This window comes from Dioscorea cayenensis, chromosome 5, assembly GCF_009730915.1.
Source record: "Dioscorea cayenensis subsp. rotundata cultivar TDr96_F1 chromosome 5, TDr96_F1_v2_PseudoChromosome.rev07_lg8_w22 25.fasta, whole genome shotgun sequence".
Taxonomy (NCBI): Eukaryota; Viridiplantae; Streptophyta; class Magnoliopsida; order Dioscoreales; family Dioscoreaceae; genus Dioscorea; species Dioscorea cayenensis.
Genome location: NC_052475.1, coordinates 29,355,110 through 29,380,054, shown reverse-complemented (window position 1 = coordinate 29,380,054; position 24,945 = coordinate 29,355,110). Strand labels below are relative to the sequence as shown.

The window sequence follows — 24,945 nt, the reverse complement described above, 5'->3', positions numbered from 1 at the left end:
GTAGACTATGAGATGGGATATCAGATGAACCTATGAAAAGGAAAACACAAATATTTGTTTTCCTTTTTCATCTAGTACTTTTTTTTTAATCTTTTCTTCTTCAATCTAAACACAGTTCTCGAAATCTTTATTGATCTGAGGTCTGTGAGGCATGATTCATTGATTTGTGTACAAAAAAGCTTATTAAATTCCCCCAAATCACCTTTTTTATTTAAAATAAGAAATAAAAAAAAAGATAAGAAAGAAAAGGCCCAAAAAGTTGTCAAATTAAAACAAAACCCTGTACAGCAGATAACCCACCACTTGATATAGAAGACATCCCTTGTTATCCTTTAAAAATACTTAACAGATGCCTCCTTAGCAAACACTATACAAATTCTCAAGCAATTCGATGATAACTTTAGTCATGTTTCAGAACATCATTCCTATTAACACTTGAAAAAGAGGAACAAAGAAAAGGCCTGAAATGAAGGAGCTATTTTGGTTGGGAAACGAGTATAGGCATCAATACTCAAATATGATCTAGAATGTAAACTCTTGCAAATCTTGGTCATCATCTCCAGCTGACAACCTCTTGCTCATGTTGGCCCTCTGAACCAGACGAAGTAATGCCTGGACAACCTCTGACATCGGTGGCCGAAATTCTGGCTCAGGCTATCAAAACAGGATGTAAATGTGAGATCCATTAGTCAATGCAACTCTCCGAGAAAATGTCTCAGAAATATTGTATCTTTTGTTGCATGTGTTTGAAGAGATAGATGACCAAAATATATAACCATGTGTTTGTGGTATCTTAGTGGTTAAACTATGCAGTATCAAGGCAACCGTGTCTCGAACAATAACATAAGATGGCAACAAATATATGGTGCAGTTTATGTACCTGAACACACAGTGCAATCACATCAGCGAATCTTGAGAGTGATTTCGGAGGGCATAGTCCCTTAAGTGCAGGATCAACCATCTTATCCAATGCATCAATGTCATGGAGCTGGGGAGTCGCCCACCGAACTAGAGACTGCTCTGACCTCGGTCTTGAGCTGTGTCAAATTATTTTTATCACAATCACAGCATGAACAAGAAAAACTTGAGGATTTTTCAGTTGTCTCAAATAATTCTTTAAGAACTATCAAAGATGAAGCGCAATCAGGAAGTGCTATTGCCGTGTTCCAAGTTTACCTGTCAAAAGGTTTCCGCCCGGTGATGAGTTCTAGCATGACCACACCGAAACTGTAGACATCACTCTTCAGAGTATACTGCCCCGACATTGCAACCTCAGGGGCTTTATATCCAGAGCTCATAGAATTTTCCACCGACTGCATATTAAAAATCAATGGGAGAAACTATTGTATAAGTTATTATAATTTAATCGATGATGAACAACTTGCCGCTCTATTATACTTTATTATGAAACTTCTCTGCTGACGATTTTAATCTTGGGTCTGTAAATTAACCTTTATCTGAGGGAAAACTTCATAGTCATGAGTAACTACCAAAGGTTAATACAAACCTATAAGAGTTCAATCAAATTGAACACTAGCTAGAATGACAAAATTTAATTGATTTTTCAGAAGGTTGGTCTGTCTGATTAAACGGAAGATGTAGTAATAATATGATGTCATTCTTAATTATAAGTTTGACCAATAACAATGGTGAATCTGAACTAGTTGTAGAAGCCAAGGAGTTTTACCTGATATTCTGGATCGGGAATTAGCGTTGCTAGCCCACAATCTGAAAGATGAGGGTTAAGCTCTGCATCAAGTAAAATATTGGCCGACTTGAAATTTTTGTGGACAACTGATGGTGAGCAAACTTCATGCAAGTACCTGATACAACATGAGTTATGGGTAAATGCACTAACATCCAACGACGACATTTGTAATTTGACGAAGAAACACAGTTAAAATCTTTATTGGGATTTTATGAATCATATAGAATGTGATGAAGCAAAGTACAATGGAATTGGAACAAGCGAAACAAAGAAAACAAATTGATCTACAGTGTCAGTATCTTTAGAGTTTGTTGTATGTAATTGATGATTCAAGAATATGTCACAAAAGCAACATTGTAGATGAAGAAATATTGGGCATTGACAACTTCAACCACTCACTTACACTTTCTTTGCTGTCTTAAACAATTGTTCACAGTAAGCAGCAAAATATGAGAAATATGCACATAAACCTCAGCTGATGCCTGCAGGCAATTATGCTTTTACAACTTTATGTGAACATTAATACAAAGGACAGTAGTAAAATTCCAGCAACTATCAGAAGAAGGATGAGATAATTATATGCCTTGCAGATATGCTTCAGATAAAATATAAGCAATAAATGTGCATTCAATTTTATTTAAGAGAGTAATACTTACTCTAATGCCCGTGCACTCCCTAGTGCAATTTTCACACGGGCATTCCAAGACAATGGCTTCTTGTATTCATCAGAGATGTGAAGGAAATCATGAAGTGATCCATTCTTGTGAAACTCATAAACCATCAAGTGCTGCCCATGCTCAGAACAGTAGCCCACAAGCTCCGTCAAATTAGGATGATGCAACCGTGAGACATTTGAAACCACCTCCAAGAAATCCTCAGAAGATTGGTTGGGCAAGGCCGAAGAATTTATTTTCTTCACAGCCAGAACCTAATGACAAAAAATGCAAAATAATAAGATCTTTGCTTTCCTTCTATTCATCTCTCTAAGTATAGCACCCATAAAGAAGAAAAAATTTAGTCTAAATGTCATTTCAAAACACCTTTATGACACACAAAGAAGTAAATAAAGATGTGCGAATAGGGAAAAGAAAGAATCTTGTATCTTAAGAGAATGCCTTACCTTTCCATCAATAAACTGAGCTTTATAAACACGCCCACTAGACCCCTCACCTATGAGATTGTCTATACTGAAGCTTTCTGTAGCTATCTGGAGGTCAGCAACAGAATAGACAGTTGCCTTTATGGAAATTGGAGTAGCATTTTTCACAACAGCCTTTGTTGAAAATTCATCAGAATCGAATGATTTTTGCCTTGGCGGAGGCTTTAGGGTAATAGGGGTAGTTGGTTGCACCACATTTGTGCTAACCAGAGAAGATGTTTGGATCTGCTTCATCTCTGCAAAGATTAAAGAAAACAACATTATACCAATTTGGTTTATTAAGCTTTATTAGTATAATGAATTTCATCATTCTTTAAGTTTTAACATAAAATTCAGCTGATTGATCATCTTACTGGTAACCAGTCTAATGCACCATTTAGTATATACAGGAAAGAGCTATCCATCATCAGCTCATCTGAAAACTACAAATTGCTTATATGACCAGAAATTTAAATGATATTGGATGAAGGCACAATTATTTCATGTGATTCCATGAATTTGCTTGGGTAAGGTCAGAAAATTAGATCACAACATTGAAGATCTCCTAATTAGAGATGTTGTGAACAAATAAATAAACCTTGCAAACATGGGGATATCTATCGACACATCTCAGGCGTCCTAAGATTTTAATGTGTCACCAGTATCCAGTTTTGCAGATAATTGTCATATGAGAAATATATAGGCTGCATTGACAGGATATGTTCGTCTTTTGTTTGTTCTAGTTGCTAACACTATCAGGCTCTAATTCAGATAACATTGTTAATTTAGTTCAATAGAGAATTTCTCCGTGGTAGATGCAAACCAAACATACGAGATTCTGTAAACGCCAGAATGTATTTTATATATTTTTAATCATATTATAAATCTGTACATAGTGAGTAATGCTAAGAATAGAAAAGTACTTCGAGATGACATTTTCCTTACCTTTAACTTCATAAGAAGGAAGGGGTGTGAAAAGCTGGTCTTGCTCGGGATTTCGATTTCCTTTAGAGGAAGCTTCACTTTTTTTTCTCCTTATCAGCAAGAACACGAGAATGAAACTTATGACTAGAACTGATACAATAATTCCAACTATGCCTCCAATACCTATACCAGAACTCTTTTCACCTCCACTATCACTAGATGAACCACTATCGCGCCCTGAGCTCTGGCTAGGGTTTGCTCGTCGGCCAGGTGGAGTTTTATTTGATGGTGGTGGTGGTGTGAATGTGACGTTAAATTGATTACCCCCAATCCTATGAAATAAAGTGTAAAAACAATTACAGGTATAACAGCAGCCATTACAGACCATATGGTTTCATTAATGAGCATCATATACTCACTGAAGATTATTTATTTTCAGCAACTGGTCAGGAATCGATCCGCTGAAGTTGTTATTTGCAACATTTCTAAAACAATGCAAACACAATATTAATGCAAGTGCCCATACATATTACTTAAAATTTTACTAGATGAACAAACTAAATAGACGTTCACTAACAAATCTTGTAGTGGCAGATCAGCAAGAACGTCAATCTGGCCTGAGAACTTGTTGCTTTGCAAATATCTGGAGAATGTTAAGCAAGTTAGCAACTAATAAGATCACAGAAAAGCAATAAAGTAAAATCTCAGTTTATGAACAAAATAAATTCACATATTTTCTTACAAGGACTTCAAACTTGAAAGGGAGCTAAAACTCTGTGGGAGTTCAGCTGAAAAATTATTGAAGGAGAGGTCCCTGGAACATAAAGTTTTCATTTAGAGATGCATAAGAAACAAATCATGAGATGTAGCTACTATGTGAAAGGAAAATTAGCAAAATTATATGAAGATAAATGTCTTCTTTTGTGCGAGGAAATAATGAGATTTTCATAATGCATGATAACACAATGACGAAAATTGGAGAAATGAATGTGACTAGTATTGAGAACAACACCGCCAATTTTATATCCAGACTGCTAGTGCTAGTAATATTAAGAATGACATTAGCACAATTGATCATATACAAAATATATAGTTCAGCCAGCACTTAAAACACAATTGATACAGGAAAGTAGATAATTCTCAACAATAACAGAGTAGTTCTTTAACATTGCTCATAATCCATTAGAATGCTGCCAATAGGAAAATTTCAAAGTCCATAAGAGAGAAAATCTACTCACATCATGGAGAGATTTGTAAGTTGCTGAAACACATCAGCCAAACTACCTTGTAGTTGATTGTGAGCAAGATCTCTGCAATCATGAAAACCAATGCTGACAGTTCAGAATTTCAACCTTACAAATAAATTTAAATGATGGTATAAAAATTATTGAATTCACAAGGTCACTCACAGATGTTCAAGAGAGAGCATCAGAGCAATGGAATAAGGAATATTGCCAGTGTACTGGTTCCCAGCAAGATTCCTGCAGGCAAAGATCCCAGTAAGATGCTCCAGACATTCATGCTTGAAAATCAAATGATCAAAACAAATATAATTTCATTTCTTACAGTCTATGGAGAGTCGAGGGAAGATTATATGGTATTTGACTTCCATTACCAAGATTATTGTTGCTCAAGTCACTGCAACCATCTCAGTATATCAAAGAAACAACATAAGTATCAAAACATGATAAAAAAGAGCAAATCTTGGACATAAACCAGAAGACTAACAGTTCAATCAAGGACGCCAAGTTAGATATCATGTAGCCCATACTCCCATTAAGCCCCAAACCAGATAAGTTTCTGAAATGTCAGAGTACAAAACATGTAAAGGATATACAAAAGACAGATCCTGCTACACATGACAAAACAGTTAAACAGTAAGCAACTTATACTCACATTTGAGTAACTGATGAGCCAGAACAAGTAATTCCTTTCCATGACTGGCCACATGGGTCACCACCACTCTGTGTCCACCCTGTAAGCTGAGGTGGTAAATTCAGGCTGCTATACAATGCATTGAGAGCAGCAGCTGCAACAAGAAACATTCAAAATATCAATGCAAGCAAAATTGGTTCTTTCCAGTGTTACAATCTGAGAATAAGCATCAAACAAATGTCAAATTCATTCAATTTTTCTTTCTCAAAAAACAGCCACTCCATGTATTATGATAAACGTCTGAGATATAGAAATAATTTTTTTTAAAATGTTTGACACTTACGGTACCAATTCTATACCTAAAACCAATCCAATATTAAAAAAAAAAGAAGAGAATAATAACACAAATACCATAAATTACTGAATTATCATTCTCAATAAGCTGCCATTCAAGCTTGAAAACATTAGTGCAGTAAACATCTATGAGAAAAGATATCACTTTCCACCCAAATCCAATAAAGCAAAACTCCTAACAAAAAAACAAATAGACTAAACAACCCAAAAACATGAACTTTAAACTCTACCAACCCAAAGTCCAAGAAACAAAAACTAAATAAATAAAAGAGGCGAAAAAAGAACCAGTAACCTTAAAAAAGCAAATGAAACAAAAACAAACCACATCTCAGTAAAGAAACCACAAAGCATCAAGCATCTGCAAAAGAACAATGAGCATGTTCCACAATTGTAGCCACCCAATCAAAAACAGTTCATATAAATTTCTCACTATATTTAACAAAAGAAAGACAAAAGAAAAGCTGAAAAGCAGAAAGGTCAGAGCTTGAGAACCAGAGTAGCATATCATCATCTCACCATCAGTTGCGTTTGTGTCGCCATTGATAAAGCTCTGATTAGATAACCAAATGCAAGCTAAGAAGAACCAGATCCCCCATTCCCTTCCCATTCTCTTCCTCTCTCTCTCTCTCTCTCTCTCTCACTCTCAACTCCAAAACCAAGAGAATAAAAACGCTGCCTTTCTTTCTTTTCTTTTTTTTTTCTTTCTTTTTTTATATTATTTCCCATTTTTTCGCTTCTTTTGAGTTTTTATATTAATTAAATAAATGCTGATGTAGTTTAATTAATTAAAAATTAATTTTTGCTCAACTTTTTTTTATTATTTTTAATAAATAAAAACAAATAGGACACATTCCTTGAACATCAGCATGAGCTTGGGAAACCGTTTCCCACATGAACAGAAACTTGGGAACCGTTTCCCAAACAGTCTTGTTGAGGGTCACGGAACTCGTTGGAAAAAGGACATGGAAATGACCCGTTGAACAAGTTTTAACCGTTGGATCAAGATCGGACGGTTGTCGACGTTCGAGAACATGCGGCGGGTCATGTTGCTGTTTGAAGTTGTGGATTGAGTAGCTAAATTATTTATTGAAGTTTTTTTTTTCATATTTACGCCTGTAAAAGCTTGTTATTAACCTTTCATTTTATAGTTGTATAAATGAAATCATGAGAAATTTTTTTTTCTTGGTGTATGTATTTGCAAAAAAGCCATATTTTTCAAGATATTTTGATTAATTGAAATATATATTGTGCAGTTGAATTCTAGTTATTATTCGCGAATTACTGGGCCATTTTAGTAGGAATTTATGATTATAAAAAAGTTTAAAGGGGTTGAATGTGTGTTATAAATCGGCAAAGAGGAGTTGATGGGCTGGGTGTTTGCCACGTCATCTGTCCGTTGATCCAACGGCCGAGATCTGAGGATGGAATTGTCGGCAGCCTTGTCCCTTTCGTATTCTGGTCCCCGAGAAAGTGGATTCCATCACCGCCAGTGAGTTTACCCCTCTCTCTATTTTGTTTTTATATTTTTTTTGTGGTTTTTAATTGCTGAAAATATATAATTTTATTATTTTTACAAGTTTAATCTGATTTTAGTAAATCAAAATAAGAAAAATAAATAAATAATAATTTTATTAAATCTAAACAGTCCTTTTTTATTAAAAATTATTTTTTTAAAATTAAGAAACTATGGGTTAACTCTTCCGTTCTCCCTTTCAGGATTGCATTATATGAGATTATTCACAGGAGATCAGTCAATTGGTGTACTTTCATATCTGTTTATTTTTTATTGGTAGACTTTGTCAAAAAAATATATTTATTTTATTTATTTTTTATTTGTATTAATTTTTTATTACAAATAATTATGGAGAATATTTTCATTAATGAGGTCTTAGAAGAATCAAGAATGAACTTTAGCAAGGTATAACTCTCTTAACAAGAAATAACAACCCAAAAAAAAACGTGAGTTTATTAAACATCAACATCTCACTGAAGTCCCTAGAGTAGTGTTGAAGATGCTTAGGGAGAGAGCTAAGAGTTTTTTTTTTAAAAAAAAAAAAACCTATTAAATGTTTTGCTTAATATAGGTTTAAACTTCATCTTCACTTCATATCCAATGCCATTTTATTATAAAATCTAAACAATAATCTTTACTTGATTATTATTATAACTTCAAACATAAGTTTGAAGGTTGGATCCTTTTCAAGTTAAAAAGGTTGCTTGATGCTTGCCAACATCCCCATGTAAGCCAAAAAATAAAATAAATAAAATAATATATTAAACTTGATTGCTTTGTAATCAACCTTTGGTAAGTCTTAAGTATAAATTTGTAGTTCATTTTTTTTGTTGGTACTTCCTCCGTTCTTTTTTATCTGTCGTGGTTAATCAAATCTCACATACTAATAAATTTAGTTATTTTATAAAATTTTATAAAAAATTTATTATTTTTTAAACTTTAATTTATATCTTCACATTTCTCTCTTATATTTAATTTCAAAAAAAAAAATTGAATAGAGTGTTAGAGTAATTTTGAAAAAATATAATAAATACTTTTTGATGTTAGAAAAAATAACAGATAAAAAAAAAAAACTATAAATTTATGACAGATAAAAACAACCAAGGAATATTTCACAAGTTTTTAGTGATAAATATTTATTGTTGAACTTGGAAATGAGATGCCTTTTTACTTTTTTAGGATTTGATGGCAAAAGAGAGGTCTTAATGTAGAGTGAGGTACAATTTTCAAGGGCATAATTGAAGGCCAAATTAAAAGGGGCGGCAAATAAGTTAAAAGGAATTAGGTGGGAAACATAATGTGAACCCATACCCTACAATATCAATTCTAATACATTAACCTAACTCTAAAATATATTCATGAGATCTAGCCAATTTATTCAAGGTATGATGTAATTCATTTATTCAATTATTTCATGATAAACACACTAAAAAAACCATGTGATTTCTCATATTTAGTAAATTGGGATAAAGGTTTTTTCCAATTTCGAGGATACATGATCCAGTCAAATAAAAAATTTGTTTACTCTTTTTACTTGATAAGAAAAGAATAGGAATAAAATCATCAATTTATTTAAAAATCTATCACATAAAATAAAATGACCATGATTTCTCTTATAATTTTATTTGATTTTTTAAAATTTTAATTTTTTTATGAACCGACTGCTGCCAAATGAAAAAAAAATTTTTTAATATCATTAACATTTTTTTTATAAAAAAAACCATATATCTTTAAACAAAAAAACCTATCTCTATTTCTCAAATATGTGAAACCACAATTTTTTTTACAATTTTCTCAAAAAATAAAATAAAATAAAATAATAATGCCGTTAATACATTTATTCACTAATAACCAAATATTCAAACTTTGCTGCTAACACTGCATAGCATTAATAGAAACAACAGAGGATCATATTTCAAGAGTTTTTGTATTCACTACTTATCATATTCATGTAAACATCTCACATAAATAATCTTAACCCTTTACCATTTTTCATATAACACTCTCTATAAGAGCATTTTACAGAACCTTTTTTACTTGGGGTTTCAAGCACACATACAACGGACACATAATAACCAACCCATAGGTGACTTAAAATGGCACAAAATAATAGTATCCGTATAACTTTATTTTGATGATTTACTCTGAAGTGCGACCGACATGGCACGTAAACGGCTGGCGATTTGAGTGAAGGATGGTCTCTGCACAGGATCAGGAGCCCAACACTGCTCCATTAATCTTCGCCATTCGGGGTCGCACGATGCGGGCAATGGCGGCCTCAGTGTATTATTCACAATTCCACCTGAAATGTGTGTTCATTTGATCATCAGATTAACAATCAACAGTGCACAAAGGTCTGTTCAGTTAAGTGAAATAGTTAAGTAAACACCTTCCAATGAGAGATTAATATGAGGAAATTATATGAAGGATGTGGTGTTTAGGTGAGTTTGAAGATCAGGCCTTTGCATTCATTGAATGGATAACAAAAAGGAAAAACAATCAATGAATGGAAAAAGACCAGATCCGACATCATGAACATGCATGCCCTTGATTTATTGATATCTGGGCCCAACAATTTAACGTTTGATGCCTAACAAAGTTCTCCTAGTAGGGTTAGAGTTTGTCAACGCATGCTTATTAACTTGAGAGAATGGTGGATTCTAATCTAGAATACTATACAATTAGGAATCACAACATTACCTATAATTGCACCATAGTGCATATTGGCGTAAGGCTCCTCACCAGTGAGAATTTCCCACATTACAATGCCGAAAGAGAATACATCAACCTGTCAGTGACATCACAGATTAGAATGCCAATTGATTATTTAGCATGAAGAAGATCTGAATACTCTCAACCCTCATATTAATATTTGAGGGTATCAGATAACTCTATATTTTGATGCAACCAGACAGCGCAGAACAAAGGTGACATCAAGCTGTCTGACCAGTAGGTCCAGTACAGCAACTGGGATAACTAACTTAATAATTTCAAATGGATAAAGCGCACCTTCTCAGACACCTTGCTGCTGCTGCCATTTAATAGTTCAGGTGCCATCCAAGGTAGTGTTCCTCTCACGCCACCAGAAACCAGGGTGTTCCTTTTGATTTTTGACAAGCCAAAATCACCTACCTGGACCAAAAAGTTATATAGGTTTAATTGTTGGTTCACCAAGAGCCAACCAAAGTGTATTGTTTACTTGTATGATACTGAGCAATAACAAATACAAGCACCACCAAGTTCAAGTACAAATTCTAGCAGCAGACAAAAATTCCATGTACCTTACAAATGGGCCGTGATTGATCTTTGAGGTTCACAAGCAAGTTATCACATTTTAAATCAAAATGTACAATGTTTTTGGAATGCAGATATTCCATTCCAAAAGCTGCATCCATTGCAATAATAAGCCGCTTGCGGTAATCGAGGTACCTGTGAACTCCACACAGAACAGGTCTCAATTTCATTATGGGAAAGAGAACTAAAACGAATTCAGAATCAGTTAACCAGAGCATTCACCTGTCTTTACGCAATAGAACATGCCTGAGAGAACCATTAACCATGTATTCAGTTACAGTTGCCAAAGTACCCCCAGGCCCATCTTTCACCACTCCATAGAAGGCCACTACATTTGGATGGTGTAGCTTTGAGAGAATCTCAGCTTCCCGCCAAAACTCTATAGTCTGGAAATTGTCATATATCAAAATTTATGTACATAATAACCAGAATAACCTCCCAATAAAGGTGACGACATCCAGTAGTGTATACTGATGCCTAGTGTTGATGGAACAATACCAAACAATAGCCAATTGACTTCATTGAATATAATCAGCAATCAAGCATAGAAAGCTTACCAGTCTTTCTTGTTCAGAGGAGCGACCTGTAAAGCAGCTCTTTTTTATCCGCTTAATGGCCACATCTGAGCCCCTCCATTTTCCATGGTAGACAGTTCCAAATGTGCCAGAACCCAGTTCTCTTAGTTCTTCAAGGTCCTCATTTTTAATGATCTGCTAGGTATAATTGTTAGAAATATGAACCTAAAAGATAGCAACCTGGTGTAATGACATGTGACTTGAGTCAAAGGTAAAAGAAAGTTGGCTAAACATTTCATGCTCAACCTGAATTACAAAATGCCCACATCCATTCCACAAACGTTTCAGGAATATATAGTTGTCACCATATAATAAATTCCAGCAACTCATGTTGGTAATACAATCAAATGACAACAATTCCATGGTCTCATAATTCTCACAGAAGACCATGATATAGTGAGTATTACAAATATTTTACTGTAAGAAATTAAAAACTATTCACAACATAATCAAAAATTGTCTCAGCAACTACATTCTTCAATTTTCTATGTCTGTGAAGACCTCCATAAGTAGAGACTCGGTGTTGTAAAGCTTTGGCAGCAATTCAGCAACCCCTAAACCCATTCTGTTACTCAAATCCATTTTGTCAACCAAAAAGGATAATAATGTTTCTCGTGTTCAAAATTATATTTTAACAGACATACCTATTGACTACTATGAACTTCATCCTTGATCTCCAAGAAATCCTACTACAGTGATGAGTGATCAGCTTTTGTTGAGTAATACTATTGGCCCTTCCCATATAAAATTCACATAATCTGAAATATGGGGAAGTTGGGAAAAGCAATTGAAGATATTTTGATTTCACTGACCACCAATCCAAGACAAAGCATCTAGACTATTAATTTTGCAGTTCTTTCATCTTAACATTTTATGCTTCCACAAAGTCAGAGATATCATTCCAATAAATGCACGAGTATATAATTAATCTATAAGCAACTGGCCTTCGATCATCATTTGGTAGTTAAAACAACCACTAGTGTTGCATCAAATTTCAAACGCTAGAATATATAATTTTTTTTTATCCAACGAATTCAAGTCTTACCTGCAAATTACTGAGATCAAATTCACCAGCAGACACATCAAAAACTGGGCCAACTGCTCCCTCTATTTCAAATTTCAAATCCTGGAAGGATCAATACTTTGAGAAATCAGTAATTTGACCAACAGGTTTTGACAAGAATGAAGACCAAAGATTTACCAAGAAAAATATAGTACCTCATACTCAGAGACAGGAAATCTTATGTTCTCTCCAAGTTTTGAGTAGGGATTGTCAACCTGCAAAGATTCACCACCCTTATCCTTCAAATGAGTATGAAGAACTTGTGATGATATACCAGCTGGGTGCAAAATATTAGTATCGTCAACTGTCTTGCTAGAGAATTCTTGTGGCATTTCATCTCCAAAATCTATTTGCGGATTCATGTGACTTAGATTAACACCCTCATTCTTTGAAGGACCGAATTCATATGTCCTAGCAATCACCTCATCAGCATTTTTAAGCAAAGAAGAGTAACCAAGATGGTCTTGATCTATGAGGGAAACATCTTTCCTTGAAAATTCCTCCGGAGCCAGATTTCTGAAGAAAGACCACCTTTGAGGCTCGTGGGTCTGCATATTTAGACTGAGACCAGCATCATCTTTATGTAGGGGGCGTAAGCTTGACTGGTCATCAGAAGGCCAGGTTTGACTAAAGATATCAGAAAGAAGACCAGGAGGGAATCGATCATTAATGTCAATAAGAATATCTTTCTTCCCTGAAACAGGAGCAGGTTCTTCTCCAGCGGCTCCAGCAGAGCTACCTGCAACATCATAGGTATCTTTTGCAGTTAAGTCATCCCAGTGAATTTCAGGTAAAACAGAAGCGAGATTTTCTTGTTGCTTACTGGCAATATCAGCAACAACTGCTTTTTGTACCAAGTCAACTGCCTCAGCTTCATCCACAAGTGGCTTTTTCATTTTAGTTTTCCCAGCAACTTTTTCATCAACATTCACTGAATGTTCTGAGCTTTTGCTTGCATGAGATTCTTGTAGGATCTTATTACCACCAATGGCGTTGTTGTCATTAAAAGAAGATTTCAGCTCTTGGTCGAACTCAGGATTCTGCATCCTCCTGCCAATTTTCTGATTCTTCTCATCGCTCTTACCATTGGTTCGGTCAAATTTTATTCCAGCCACTTGGTTAACTACGGCATCCCCAGGCTGATGATCACTATTTGCAGTTTTTGACTTCTCTGGAACAGATGTTACCTCAGCCTGATTTAATTGACTGACTGCATCTGTCAACTCATGCTTCCCCAGTTGCATACAGTAGTCCTCAGTGGTGGTTGTGGAATAAGAATTAAGCGGTTTTCCAGCTAGGGAAGATTGCTCGTTTGCCTTACCTTCAAGTGAAGGATCAACAGCTTCAGCAATTGAATCTTGAGCAATACCAGAACGTGAGTGAAGTATTAAATATTGAGAACCAATTGAATCATCAGATTTTGATAAACGGTTTCGTGACTCTCCCAGCTCCCGAGGAATCATTTCAGAATGATAGACTCGTAAAGGGCGTGCAGACAGATCATTGTAGCCAAGATCATTCATATCGCCCTCATAGTCAGAATAACCAGATGTAAAAGCCCCAGCAGACTGGCAGTCATCCTCATTGGAATCACAAATCTGACCAGGATTTACAGCATCATGTGAGGATATTGTCTGTGCAGACTCCACATTCTTTGTGCCATGTTTAGAAGGCAATCCAGAAGGCACATGCTCTAGTGCTGAAGGACCATAGGACTCTACAGCTTGTGAGAATTTTGACACTGACACTCCATGATGTTGCTCGGGTGCATCTTGGAAAGAAGGAATGTGTTCACTTTTATTCTTATGCAAGCTTGCACCATCAACAGTCAGATTCACCTCTTTTGCCTGAGTTCTGGTGACCCTTGGTAGCCCTTCATTCATGGGTTGACTATAAATGTTTAGCTGAGGAGGCGGCATGGGAGCAGAACTTCCTCCATGGGATACAAAATGGTTATTATAGTCAAAATCAGATGGCACAGATGAGGGTATTGACATCTGATCCAAATTGTGAATATTGACAGGTGGGGGAATGGCAGTTTGAGGATAAGGATTACCTTCAAAATATTGCATCGCACTACCTTGATGAGAGTAAAAGATGGAACTATAGTCACTTGAGAAGCTATCCTGCAGCTTTGATGATAAACTCGGAGGAAGCTCAGAACTACCAGCCAGAGGTTTAGCACTAGTCCCAGCAGACTCAGTTGCTACCATGCTTGCATTGCTTCTCTCGTTTTCAACATTAAGGTTGAATAGTTGCTCCAAATCACTCGATACACTTCCTATACCCTGCCCATCTGAGTTTTTACCAGCTCCTACATCAATGCCATTGACAGCAACCACATAATGAATTTCAGAATCATTATCCATGCTTCCAAGTCCGTAATGAATGTCATCAGAATCACCAGAAGGAAGCAAAAACAGCCTAAGCTTCTGTGAAGATTCACCACCAAGAAGACTGCATTCCTCCATCATAATCTGAACATCTTCATCGCTGGACACAGTTACCAAAGCGTCAAGATCCTCCCCTGGTAATTGATACTTGATTGTGTGAGGTTGGTGACATACGGCCAAAGTCTTATGCATAAGCTCCCGCCAAGAAATATCCCTGTTAAGGCGAAGAATTCGCGTATGACCACCTGCATACCTAAGCTTCCTATCACTAGGTCGAGGCAAAATTCTCCCACCGAAACTACAAAGGAACTTCAACTTAGGGGATGAGTAGTCAGAAGCCTCTGAAGAAGTATATCTATGAGAAACTCCACGGTTACTTCCATCAGCTGATGATGCATGGCTCACCGAGCCCGCTGATACGTAATGAGCTTTGTTATCAACTTCAGAAAAGCTCTTCTTCTTCTTCTCAACCTCCTTAACCTGAACTTTATCACCAGCTACAAGCTTCGAAACATCAGGTCCACTTTCAGATCCAGTATGAGAACTACCTTGAGTGCCTCTTAAGTCCATATAAGCTGTTGCTGGGGGATTTTGATCACTAGACGAACTTGGGACAGAAGATTTTCTGGGAATCACTCGTTCCCGCATAAATTCAAGAGCAAATTCCTCTCCTGTCCGAATTGAATAATTGAGCACAGGCGCAACCCCACCGGAAACATGAAATTCCGGAGGTTTAGCACTTGCACTACCGGAACCCGAAGAGGCTGGAGTAATCCTTTGGCCCGGAGGGCCAAACCCTTCATTTCTGGCATCCATCTATAGTCTTCAGATTGCCCAAACAAATCCATTTATCTTCATTTCAGAAGAAACACATCACCAGCAAAGAACCACCACCCCAAATCATTTCAGAACAATCCTCGCAAACTCTAGAGATACAGCACATAACAAAATAAAAAAAAATTAAAAAAAAAAAAATCCTACTTTCATACAAATTCAGGAAGAAATCAAAGCAAAAACATGAAGATAAGCACGAGAACATGATTTCCCAGCGAGATCCCAACAAAAAATAAGGTGCTCAAACCCACGAATGGAATCGAGGCGTTTGAAAAAATGCCTCAAAGAACACAACAAATACACACTTATTCAAGAGATCGATGAGAACCACTGAAAGGATCAATCCATACCTAACTGACTGATGAAACGAAGTAATCAAAGCCCCGAAGGTGCAAGTGAAGCTTGACCTACGCGAACCACAGAGGGGCGGAAGGATAGGGGCGACGGTGGCTGATCAGAGGGATCGGGAGGCGGCGGAGGTAACGGTGGTACTGGAGACGAGAGAGCTGAGGAAAAACGAGCGACTAAGCTACGCCATGAGAGGACCGAGGTCCATCAATGGCGGTGATCGAGAACGAACCAAAGGATAGTGGAGAAGCATCATAGCTTCTTCGACTCTCTCTCTCTCTCTCTCTCCAAATTAGTCAAGATAGTGTTTTCATTTTAGTTTCCAATCTATAAATATGATTTATTTTTGGGTTTTTTTTAATATTTTTATGGATGCAATCTCAACTTTTATGATAAATAAATAAAAATAAATTTATGAAATAATAAATTATTAAATTAATAATGAAACTAATAAAAATATTAGAGAACGACCCGGCAAGTGAAAAAAAATTGAGTGCAGTGAGCAGTGAGCAAGGATATTTATAGAAGAATCTGGAATTCAGAACGTGTGTGTATTTGTAAATAAAAAATTTATAGGGATATGTATGAAAATGAAAAGAAAAAAAAAATTCACAAAATTCCTTGTGTCTGGTAACCTGGTTGGTGATATGTCAGTTTTATATTTAATATTATTAATTTTTTTTTTTCCTTCACTCAAAGATATGATAAATATCTTAAGTTGAAATTTAATCACCCGGTAATCATGCAGCATTTTGAAACAATAAAAATGTCTTAAAATTCTAACCAACAAATATTTTAGTCTGACATTCACTTTGACAACCTGAAATAATCTCTATTATTTAAGAGTGAAAAGAACCTGGAAAAACCAATGAGTTTTACATGCAACTTTTTGATTCAAGCACACAGACCTCATGAGATACAACAATGAACATATAAACAAATCAAAACATAAATGACTCAAAATGATACAATACGTTTAAAAAAGATCTGTATCTGTATAAGTTTATTTGGACGATTTACTCTGAACAGCAGCTGACATTGTGCGTAAACGGCTGGCGATTTGAGTGAAGGATGGTCTTTGTGCAGGATCTGGAGACCAACACTGCTCCATTAATTTTCGCCATTCGGGGTCACACGAGGCCGGAACTGGTGGTCTCAGTGTATTATTCACAATGCCACCTACATGATGTGTTCATGTGATCATCAAAATGACAATCATCAGCACAGAAAGGATTGTTCGATTGGAATAACTATGCGGAAAGTATCATTAATGATGTGTTGTTTAGTTCAAGAACAATATTTAATACGAGTTTGTAGAAGGCTGTTGACATACTTTCAGTTTTAAGAGAACACCGGAAATATATATATATATATATATATATATATATATATTAAAGAACTGGAAAGGATTATAATCATACCTATAATCGCACCGTAGTGCATATTGGCATATGGCTCCTCACCAGTCAGAATTTCCCACATTACAATGCCAAAAGAGAATACATCGACCTGCAGTGGTATCGCAGATTAGAGTTGTTTCTATGTTTTGCTATAATGAGACAACACAGATCAAAATGTCATATTAATCTAAATGGATGAAGTTCACACCTTCTCAGACACCTTGTTGCTGCCACCATTTAATAATTCAGGGGCCATCCATGGTAGTGTTCCTCTCACACCACCGGATACTAGGGTGTTCCGTTTGATTTTTGACAATCCAAAATCACCAACCTGGATCAGAAAGTCATATGCTTGTTTACAGTTGTGCTTCCCTAGATCACTGCCATATTCAAGTGTGAAATCTGGTTGGAGACAAAATCACATTTACCTTACAAATAGGTCGCGATTGATCTTTGAGGTTCACAAGCAAGTTATCACATTTTAGATCGAAATGTACTATGTTCTTGGAATGCAGATATTCCATTCCAAAAGCCGCATCCATTGCAATAATCAGGCACTTGCGGCGATCAAGGTACCTGTTGTTATCTCCATATAGAACAGGAGTTAATTTCCATTTAGGGAAAAAAATGTTCAGATCAGTTACTCAGATCATTCACCTGTCCTTGCGCTGTAACACATTCCTGAGGGAACCGTTAACCATGAATTCTGTGACAGTTGCCATGGTACCCCCAGGCCCATCTTGCACTACTCCATAAAAAGCCACCACATTTGGATGGTGTAGCTTTGAAAGAATATCAGCTTCCCGCCAGAACTCTATGGTCTAGAAATGGATCATTTGTTGTGACCAAATTTATTTTATATATATACAGTAATCTTATAAACAAGGGTAGTAAATCATGCGGTCAACACAAAACTTTGTCCTCACAACAGAACTTGGCAGCAAGCATTAATACCATTGTCAAAGGAATAAAAGGAACAAACAACAGCCAAACAGTTTCCTCAATCATAATCATTAATGGAGCATAGAAAGCTTACCAGTCTTTCTTGTTCAGAAGAGCGACCAGTAAAGCAGCTCTTTTTTATCCGCTTAATAGCCACATCTGAGCCCCTCCATTTTCCATGGTAGACAGTTCCAAATGTGCCAGAACCCAGTTCTCTTAGCTCTTCAAGGTCCTCATTCTTAATAATCTGCTAATAAATCACTTTTAAAAACTATGTGCATAGAAAATAGCAATTTCATGTAATGCTTTGTGACTTAAGAATCTAAGGATAAAATTGATAAATGATTAGTATCCCATGTTCTGAATCTCGTTTAAGTTAATATAAATTGATAGATTCATCAAAATTCATAAATTTATATAAAAAATGCCACTTACTGAAACATGGCCGGAGATAAAAGTTGCAATAGTCTTATGCTAATGAATCCTCTAATTTAAACATATAGTAAGATAATATTCTTCCCTTCTCATTCTAGTAATCATTCTTGTTCCTTTTGATTGTTTCTTCACTGAATTAGTTACATAAACAATCGTATCAAAAAAGCTAAGCAAGCAGGTTGACCAAGAATCACCAAAATGTCACTTTTGTTTGATTGTTCACAGCATATCCTTAATGGCCGCATATTCTGAAAGAAAAACTCATCTTCTGACATATATTCTATGTTCATTGTGCCAAAAAACGTTAATTTCTAGTTTACAGCTTTCTGAGTTCATTCTTCAAGTGTGAAAATTAAATCATGTTCGCCATGGCAATCCAAATGAAGCCCATATCCATGAGAGGATGTCCTGTGGCTTGTGCTGGATCAACTTTCAAAAACTAGAAACATATATGTTTTTCCCCACTGAAATTTAAGTATCATACCTGCAAATCACTAAGATCAACGTCTGCAGCAGACACATCAATAACTGGCCCCCCAGCTAATCCGACATCAAATTTCAATTCCTAAAGACATAGATACCAAGGAAATAAGCAATGTGAAAAATATATTTTGACAAGAATGAGGACCAAAAATTTACAAGAAATCTTTACTACCTCATACTCAGAGACAGGATTTCTCAAGTTCTCTCCAATGTTAGAGTAAGGATTGTCAACCTGCAAGGATTCACCAACCTTATCCTTTAAATGAGTGTGAACAACTTGTGATGATATACCAACAGGGGGGTGCAATGTATTAGTGCCGTCAACTGTCTTCCCAGACAATTCTTGTTGCATTTCATCCTCAAGATCTATTGGTAAACCAATGTGACTCACATCAACACCCTCATTCTGTAAAGTAGAAAATTCATATGTCCTAGCAGCCAACTCTTCACCATTTTTCAGCAAAGAGGAGTAACCAATGTGGTCTTGATCCATAAGCGATACGTCTTTCCGTGAAAACTCATCTGGAGCCAAGTTTCTGAAGAAAGACCACTTTTGAGGCTCATGGTTCTGCATGTTCAAACTGAGACCAGCATCATCTTTACGTAGGGGGTTTATGCTTGAAGGGTCATCAGAAAACCTGGCTTGGGTGAATATATTAGAAAGAAGACCAGGAGGAAATCGATCATTAATGTCAATAAGAATATCTTTCTGCCCTGGAACAGAAGTGGGTTCTTCTTCAGCGGCTCCAGCAGAGCTTCCCTGAAAGCCATAGGCATCCTTCGCAGTTTTCTCCTCCCAGTGAATTTTGGGTAAAACAGAAGCAAGATTTTCTTGTTGCTTATTCACAATATCAGCAACAGCAGATGTTTGTACCATTTCAACTGCCCCTGCTCCATCTACTGGTGGCTGTTTCATATTGACTTTCCCAGTACTTTTTTCACCAGCATTAACTAAATTTTCTAAACTTTTGCTTGAATCAGATTCCTCCAGGATTTTATTTTCATTGAGGGTGTTGTTATCATAAACAGATGTTTTCATTGCTTGATCAAACTCAGGGTTCTGAATCCTCCTACCTATATTCTGATTCTGCTCATCGCTTTTACCATCAGCTGGGTCATTCATTACACGAACCACTGGATTGATTACAGCTTCTTCATGAACCTGACTGTTCCTATTGATCAAGGCATCATTATCATTGCCACCTAGAGGCTGATGATAACTTGTCACAGCTTTTGACTCCTCTGGAATAGATGCTCCTTCAGTTTGTTTCATTTGACTGTTTGCATCTTTGAAATCACGTTTTTCCAATCGCATAGGGGGTTCCATGGTGGGTTTGGAGTAAGAATTCAGAGGATTTCCAGCTAAGGTAGGCTGATCTATTGACTTTCCTTCAAGAGAAGGATCAACAGCTTCAGCAATTGAATCTTGAGTCACCCCAGAACGTGAGTGAAGTATTAGATATTGAGAACCAATTGAATCATCAGATTTTGATAAACGGTTTCGTGACTCTCCCAGCTCCCGGGGAATCATTTCAGAATGATAGACTCGTGAAGGGCGTGCAGACAGATCATTGTAGCCAAGATCATGCATATCCCCCTCATAGTCAGAATAACCAGAAGTAAAAGCCCCAGCAGACTGCCGGTCATCCTCATTAGAATCACAAACCTGGCCAGGATTAGCATCATGAGAGGATAATATTTGTGCAGGCTCGACATTCTTGGCACCATGTTTAAAAGGCAGTACAGAAGGAACATGCTCTGGTGCAGCACCACCAAAGGATTCAACTTGTGAAAATTTCCGCACTGGCCCATCATTATGTTGTTTGGGTGCAACCTCAAAAGAATGAATGTAAGCACTTTCATTCTTCTGTAGACTTGCACCATCAACTGTCAAATTCATCTCCTGTGTTATCATAACCGGACCTTGAGCTCTAGTGAAACTATGAACTCCCTCATTCACTCCTTGATGAAAAAAATTAAGTTGAGGTGGCGGTGGTGGTGGAACAGAAATTCCTCCATGAGATAAATAATGGTAATTGTAGTCATAATCAGATGGCACAGATATGGGCATTGACATCCTACCATCTGAATTGTGAATATTGACATGCTGAGGAATAACGGTGTATGGATAAGGCCTGCCTTCAAAGTACGGCACTGCATTGCCTTGATGAGAGTACATGGTTGAATCATAGTTGTTTGGCAAGTTTTCCTGCATATTTGATGATAACATTGGAGGAGGCTCAGGATTGCCAGCCATAGGATTTACGGAAACCCCAGCTGGCTTAGATGCTACGATGCTGTCATTTTCGAAATTAAGGTTGAGTAGCTGATCTAAATCACTAGAAACACTTCCAAGCCCATGTCCATCCAAGCTTTTACCAGCTCCTGCATCAATGCCATTAACAGCAACTACATAATGAACTTCAGAATCACTGTCCAGGCTTCCCAGTCCATAATGCATGTCATCAAAGTCACCAGAAGGAAGTAGAAACAACCTAAGCTTCTGTGAACCATCACCACCAAGAACACTGCATTCCTCCATCATAATCTGAACATCTTCATCACTGGACACTGTTACCAAGGCATCCAGATCTTCCCCTGGCAATTGATACTTGATTGTATGAGGTTGATGATAAATGGCCAGTGTCTTCTGCACAAGTTCCCGCCAAGAAACATCCCTGCTAAGTCGAAGAATGCGTGTATCACCACCTACATATCTAAGCTTCCGATCACTTGGTCGAGGCAAAATTCTCCCCCCAAAACTACAGAGGAACTTCATCTTAGTGGAAGAGTTGTCAGAAGTATCAGAAGAAGCATATCCATGAGAAATTCCACGACTACTTCCATCACCTGTTGAAGCCTGGGGCAATGAGCTTGCTGATGCATAATGACCTTTGTTATCAACTTCAGAGAAGCTCCTCTTTTCAATCTCCTTAGTCTGACTTCTATCACCAGTGACAAACATCGAAGCATCCGATCCAGCTTCAGATCCTGTATGAGAAATACCTAGTATTCCTCTTGGGTCCATGTAAGCTGATGCAGGAGCATTTTGATCACCAGGAGCATTAGGGGCAGAAGACTTTCTGGGAAGTGCCCTCTCCCTTATAAATTCAAAGGCAAATTCCTCTCCAGTCCTGATTGAATAGTTGAGCACAGGTGCAGCCCCACCGGAAACATGAAACTCCGGCAGTCTAGCACTTGCATGACCCGAACCCGATGCTGCTGGAGCAATCCTTTGGCCCGGAGGGCCAAGCCCTTCATTTCTAGCATCCATCCGCAATCTTTAAATTGCACAAACGAATCCATTTATCTTCATTTCAGAAAAAACACATCCCCAGCAAAGGATTACTACAGCGAACCATTTCAGAACAGTCCTCACAAACTGTACAGATTCAACACATGATAACAACAATAAAAAATTCATCGTGTTCACATAAAAATAAACAAAAAAAAAAAAGAAGGGATAAGCATGAGAAATCAGATGAATTCACTAAAAAGATCATAGCTTTCCTGCGAGAACTATATAAAAACAAAACTACTCAAACCCAATGACACAGAGATGTTTTAAAAAAATGCCTCACGGGAGACAGAACATATAAACAAACAGTGATCTATGAAAATAAATCACAAGTGAGAAGATGAAGCTATACCTAAACGAAGGTGCAAGTAGAGCTCGACCTCAACGAGGCCAAGCGAGGCGAAAGGGTGGCTCCGACGGTGAGTAATCACAGAGATCGGGCAGTGGCTGAAGAGGAGAAGGTGAGGATGGTACTGAAAATGATGGTAGAGGGAAAAAGGAGCGATCTTTGGAAGCTACACCATGAGAGGATGAAGGGGCGGCAATGGCGGTGATTGGAAACGAAGCAAATGGAAATAGAAAAGCATCATCCCCTTCGCAAGCCTCTCCAAAGAGTCAAAACAGCCTCTTCATCAGACTTCACAAACCTTGCTGTTTCTAAATGTCATCTTTCTGGAGGGCTTTTATGAAAATATTTATTCAAAATTAAAAAAAAAATAATTTTTTTATTTTTATTTTTATTTTTATTTTTGGAAAGAAAACATTCTAATTAATTTCCAGGATTATAATCGATGGAAGCTGCAAAATCATCTAATTATATATATATATAAAAGATCTTTAAAGCGAGCTTAATTGAGTATTTTTCTCCAATATATATATATATATATAGTGGTAAATATGTTATTTTAGAGGGTCATTATGAATATGTTTATCTAAAAAATCTCAACTTTTTAAAGCAAAACCGGGATTGATTTCCATATTATAATCAATGGATGCAGTTAATTCCGCTTATAAAGTTTGAGGATCTTTTTGTGAGGTTTATTTGAATATGTAAAATTTTTTTTTTAAATATGATATTTTTGAGGGGCTTTTCTGAACACAGTGGACAGCTTTAACCAAAGGTTTCAATTTTTTTGAAAAATCTACATTAATTTCGGTATTATTATATTACATATTGTCTTTTTAAGAGATTTTTATCTAAATCTGAACCTTTTTATGGGCTTATAAAGATACTTAGAATATCTATCAAATTTTTAGAAAAGTCAAAATTAATTTCCATATTATATTGTATGAATGCAACCAAAACCTCTGTCAAATAAATATAATTTTTTTCCCACAAAATATAATAAACATGAAATACAATAAATATGTGTCAGAAATGTGCACAAATTAACTACGCTCAATAATTATATATGTCCTTATTTTGTATGGCTGAAGCATTCAATATTAGATCGAATAGATGATAAAACTATTGGTAAATAATATAAATTTTTTACTGAATGTGTATATCGTATTGATAGCCATCATGTGACATCTAATTGAGTTAATAAATTTTTAAGAGATCATTAACCACTGTAACTGGTGCACCACAGTATCTGCATATTCCTTGACACCCATATATATATATATATATATATATATATTTATTTAAAAAAAACTTTTTTTTTTTTAAATAAATCCAAGTTAACTTCAATATTATATTCAGGGGCCTTATGAATATATTCCCCCATTTTTTTTAAAGTTTAAATTAATTTTTATTAGTATATTCAATGGAGGCCGCCAAAGCCGCTTATGCATAAATTACATATTTATGTAAGGCTTGTTTGAATATCTTTATTTTCTAAAAAGATAATTAAGTTTAATAATGTTATTTTCTTATCATAGCCATCTAAAATTTATATTTTATGCCATAAATGTATACTTAGGTCTCCATTTCTTTTTCTTCTCCATTATATGAAGATAAAAAATTTTATGCTTTGATATCTTTCGGAGTAGTGATAATTGATGTAACTCTGGGAATTACTTTAATAAATATGATAAAAAAATAATTAGAAAGAGAACTTGATTAGATTAATAAAAATAACTAAATAAATAAGTTAATTGGACTTATCAACCGACAAAGTTGTTTATCAAATTAAATGTCAACTTCATTAATTGTGATCACTAACCATTTTGTTTAATAACTTTAATTCTACTCTTAATCCATATGCTTATCATATTTTATGAGTTATTATTGTTCAAGTTTAAGGGATAAAAAAAATTAAAAGTTTTATTCATTTATTAGGCATTTTTATATATGCTAATTATTAAAGCATTTTTAAATAAAAATAATTAGGACATATTAATTTAAAAAACCCGATGTTTTTAT

The 24,945-nt window shown here is 35.9% G+C and overlaps 3 protein-coding genes across 6 annotated transcripts; all 3 read right to left on the bottom strand.

Moving 5' to 3' along the window:
- Positions 1 to 407: 407 nt before the first annotated feature.
- Positions 408 to 6,689, bottom strand: LOC120261805 (protein STRUBBELIG-RECEPTOR FAMILY 6-like). Its single transcript, XM_039269798.1, has 16 exons — positions 6,516 to 6,689; positions 5,667 to 5,799; positions 5,499 to 5,570; positions 5,337 to 5,408; positions 5,180 to 5,251; positions 5,009 to 5,080; positions 4,513 to 4,584; positions 4,348 to 4,413; positions 4,190 to 4,255; positions 3,792 to 4,102; positions 2,829 to 3,103; positions 2,365 to 2,636; positions 1,688 to 1,823; positions 1,177 to 1,313; positions 881 to 1,037; positions 408 to 654 (listed from the first exon to the last, which is right to left on the bottom strand). The coding sequence occupies exons 1-16, from the start codon at positions 6,604 to 6,606 to the stop codon at positions 523 to 525; spliced, it is 2,136 nt and encodes a 711-aa protein (XP_039125732.1). The 5' UTR covers positions 6,607 to 6,689; the 3' UTR covers positions 408 to 522.
- Positions 6,690 to 9,423: 2,734 nt separating this feature from the next.
- Positions 9,424 to 16,327, bottom strand: LOC120261803. Of its 4 annotated transcripts, XM_039269796.1 has the most exons (10): positions 16,022 to 16,324; positions 13,268 to 15,763; positions 12,600 to 13,183; positions 12,427 to 12,507; positions 11,364 to 11,516; positions 11,029 to 11,192; positions 10,794 to 10,941; positions 10,522 to 10,644; positions 10,213 to 10,300; positions 9,424 to 9,814 (listed from the first exon to the last, which is right to left on the bottom strand). In XM_039269796.1, exons 2-10 carry the CDS (start codon positions 15,651 to 15,653, stop codon positions 9,639 to 9,641), a joined length of 3,903 nt encoding a protein of 1,300 aa, XP_039125730.1. In that variant the 5' UTR covers positions 15,654 to 15,763; positions 16,022 to 16,324; the 3' UTR covers positions 9,424 to 9,638. The 4 variants fall into 4 exon arrangements, 3 of the variants coding, with proteins under 3 accessions (XP_039125730.1, XP_039125729.1, XP_039125731.1); XM_039269795.1 differs by having other exon boundaries at positions 12,600 to 15,763; XR_005536636.1 differs by lacking the exons at positions 9,424 to 9,814; positions 10,213 to 10,300; positions 10,522 to 10,644; ... (1 more) ...; positions 11,029 to 11,192; positions 11,364 to 11,516 and adding exons at positions 11,534 to 11,946; positions 12,026 to 12,139 and having other exon boundaries at positions 12,600 to 15,763; positions 16,022 to 16,327.
- Positions 16,328 to 16,830: 503 nt separating this feature from the next.
- On the bottom strand, positions 16,831 to 23,223 carry LOC120262440. Its single transcript, XM_039270543.1, has 9 exons — positions 22,930 to 23,223; positions 19,452 to 22,661; positions 19,281 to 19,361; positions 18,456 to 18,608; positions 18,077 to 18,240; positions 17,848 to 17,995; positions 17,628 to 17,750; positions 17,441 to 17,528; positions 16,831 to 17,198 (listed from the first exon to the last, which is right to left on the bottom strand). Exons 2-9 carry the CDS (start codon positions 22,551 to 22,553, stop codon positions 17,023 to 17,025), a joined length of 4,035 nt encoding a protein of 1,344 aa, XP_039126477.1. The 5' UTR covers positions 22,554 to 22,661; positions 22,930 to 23,223; the 3' UTR covers positions 16,831 to 17,022.
- Between the last annotated feature and the right edge of the window lie 1,722 nt (positions 23,224 to 24,945).